Source organism: Phalaenopsis equestris, unplaced genomic scaffold, assembly GCF_001263595.1.
Source record: "Phalaenopsis equestris unplaced genomic scaffold, ASM126359v1 Scaffold000343, whole genome shotgun sequence".
NCBI lineage: Eukaryota > Viridiplantae > Streptophyta > Magnoliopsida > Asparagales > Orchidaceae > Phalaenopsis > Phalaenopsis equestris.
This window is the reverse complement of record NW_018164785.1, coordinates 264,635-267,799: the sequence shown is the minus strand read 5'-3', so window position 1 is coordinate 267,799 and position 3,165 is coordinate 264,635. Positions and strand designations below refer to the sequence as shown.

Below are 3,165 nucleotides of genomic sequence, written 5' to 3'. Positions count from 1 at the left end.
GATATGATAATATAATTGTATACAATTAATTATTCTTCACATGAAAATTCATTATATTGAATATTAATCTTTTCAAAATCTATATTGACTAAAAATTCAAGGTTTAAATGCTATTATCTTTTTGTTCGAATTTTAAACCCTTCTATAATTCAAATATTTTTTAATATATATATATATATCCACCTCTAATATGCCCAATAATTTGAGTACCATCTCATTAAGACCAATTATGTCAGAGGGGATTCGAAATCCCGACCTGAGGAGTCTTATACTATGGATGCCAACCAATAGATTGTGTATTGTGTGTATGTGTGTGTATAATTAATTAATTAATTAATTTGACTAATATTTAAGTTTAAAAATTTATCAAGTCATATTTAATCTTTTTCCTAATATTTATTTAAATTAAAATATTTTAATCAAATTTAATCACAATTTTGCTAAAAACATTTTTTAATGAATATATTGTAGAAATTATTAAATTTATAATAAATTTAAATAATTAAAAAAGAAAAAGGACAATAACCTGCAGGTCCTGCGCCGGTAGTGAAGAGGCTACAAAGACGAAAGAAAAAAGGGCTAAAAAATGCCTCTTTTTTCATCCATACGATCTAACCGATTCTCTCCCCTCGCTCGCCTAATTACTCCGCCGTCTTCTCCTTCCCTTCGCCCGTTCTCATTTGTTTCTGTCCGGGCACAGCTCCGGAGCTCAGCAACGTCGGCATACTCTAGCTGGAAGCACCATCTTCTTCTCGCAAGCAGAAGTAGGCTTCAGCTTCCGCCGCGGCTAGGCTTGTTTGGCTGCTTGGTTGCTGAAGGATCTTCTTTGGTGGTGTCAATGGAAACTTCGGCGGACAAGGTAGCGGGGGCGGAAGGTGGAAGAGATAGGGATCGCAAGGACGGCGCCCCCGCCCGGCTTAAGCTGGAGGAGCTGAAATGGGATCACTCGTTTGTGAGGGAGTTGCCCGGCGATCCGAGGTCGGATATTATGTCTCGTGAGGTGCTTGTTTCTCTTTTAGGGTTTAGTGTTTTAGCTACCGAGTTCTTTAATCTTTCATAACTTTTTATTCGGCAATTATTATTCTTATATGGTATCTAATTTATCTGAATTATACCCTAGGTTTGTAATTTTTTAACTCCAGATGATATGGATTAGTGATTTACCAACCTTATGATTGAGCCATGTCTTTTTTATTTGATTTAGGTGCTACATGCTTGCTACACCAAAGTATCACCATCTTCTAATGTAGAAAATCCAGAGCTTGTTGCATGGTCTGATGCAGTTGCCAAGCTGCTTGACTTGGATTCTAACGAGTAGGTTACTCAGTTTCTCAATTTTTTTTCCTCAACCATCTTATTTAAAACTATACATTGTCACTCCTCAACACATTTCCTTTTTGAATTGATAGATTTCCTCATGTAGTTTGTTGCAATACATATACATTAATATTTAGTAACCAACCATTTGCTAAAAAGTTGTTTTTTATTTAGAATTATAACATTGTTTACTTTTTTTTTTGGATTTTTTAAAATTATTCAGTCTATGTATTTGGGTATGGACTTTAGTCCTAATAAGAGGAGAATGATTTTAAATAATAGAGTGCATAATGCTAATGTGTTATTGTATGGCTTTTGAGGATCTTCAGGAATGTACCCTTAATCTTCCTTTTTTTGGGTAAAGAAAGATGGATGTTAATGGTAAGACAAATGATACTAGTCAAATATAGAAAACATCAAGAAAACGCTATAAAACCATAGAAACAACTAGAATGAGATCACTTGACAACTTCGAGCTTGCCTGAAACTCCAGGTAATTGAGGGGGAAAGGCTTAGGCAATTCAGGGATGCTTTCATTTCCATCAAATTAAAGGAAAAGGAAAGCAGGAATTAAGAATAATTTATTTCATACTTATTCTTCGTTTTCATGCCTTGTTTTCTCCACAAGAGTATTTATAGGCTAGAAAGCCACATTCTAACCTATTAATTATCCTAACAACCTATAAGCCTTTTCACACAGATGACCTATTAAACTACTCATTACATTGATGCCTAACACAAGTACTTCCAAAGCAAACTATAATGGAGGGCATTTAATGGAAAGAATGCTATAGGAATGAAATCTGCCTGCTACAGAGCATATTTTCTGTTTTGTATTTATCATTTGTTAGATGGATGCAATGATTGTAAACCTTTGTTTGATTTGCAATACATAGCTTTACCGTGCTTATTCGCCAAGCATGCTCTCTACTTTAATCATATTTGTTGTGCTATGATAAAGAAATGTCTTTATCTTCTGCATTGAATATCTTTTTTCAGATTTCAAAGACCAGATTTCCCTCTCTTATTTTCTGGAGCATTGCCTTTGTTAGGAGGGTAAGATTCTGAGCGGGACGTTCATTCTTCTTTTTTGCTTTTCGCCCCCATGATTAGTGATATTAATGATGGGTAAAATCCGTAGATTACCTTATGCACAATGTTATGGTGGACACCAATTTGGTTTGTGGGCTGGTCAGCTTGGTGATGGCCGTGCAATAACTCTTGGTGAAGTTGTAAATACTCGTGGCGAGAGATGGGAATTGCAACTTAAGGGAGCAGGAAAGACTCCCTATAGTCGGTTTGCAGATGGTCTTGCAGTCCTGCGCAGCAGCATTCGTGAATTCCTTTGTAGTGAAGCAATGCATGGTCTTGGAATTCCGACAACCCGCGCCCTTTGTCTGGTCACAACAGGAAAATCTGTCTCACGGGATATGTTCTATGAGTAAGTCTCTTTCTCAGACGCTTTATCATGACCCATTGGTTTATTTCTTCTATTTTATCAGTCACATTTCTGATGGATTGAGGTTTGTTATTTTCTTCTGTCTTGGATAATGTAGAAAGCCTTGCTGTGTTGATAATCTATATTACATCCTTGCAAATTATTTGAAACTGTTACATCTTATCAGGAGGCGTGAGTTTTGGGGCAAGTTTAGGCTGGTGGCATGTGTGTGGTGTGGGTTGACGCGAGCTATTTTCCTTGCTTTGTCATTTCAGTAACAATTAAACCTCTGACGACTTGCAAAATCTGAAATGAAGTGTTCTATTGTTAATTTTCGGCTCTGCAAATAAATAGCTTCAACTTTGGCATTTCTATTGTCATTCGGTGATTTATACAAACATACAAAAAAA

The 3,165-nt window shown here is 35.9% G+C and overlaps 1 protein-coding gene across 1 annotated transcript in view; it reads left to right on the top strand.

Annotated features, from left to right (window-relative positions):
* The first annotated feature begins 547 nt into the window (after nucleotides 1-547).
* LOC110025945 (UPF0061 protein azo1574) overlaps nucleotides 548-3,165 on the top strand; it is a 7,152-nt gene continuing 4,534 nt past the window's right edge. The window contains exons 1-4 of the mRNA XM_020726645.1: nucleotides 548-1,000; nucleotides 1,205-1,314; nucleotides 2,317-2,373; nucleotides 2,459-2,758. Of these exons, the coding sequence (XP_020582304.1) occupies nucleotides 587-1,000; nucleotides 1,205-1,314; nucleotides 2,317-2,373; nucleotides 2,459-2,758 (881 nt within the window). The 5' untranslated portion in view covers nucleotides 548-586. The remainder of the gene's footprint in view (nucleotides 1,001-1,204; nucleotides 1,315-2,316; nucleotides 2,374-2,458; nucleotides 2,759-3,165) is intronic.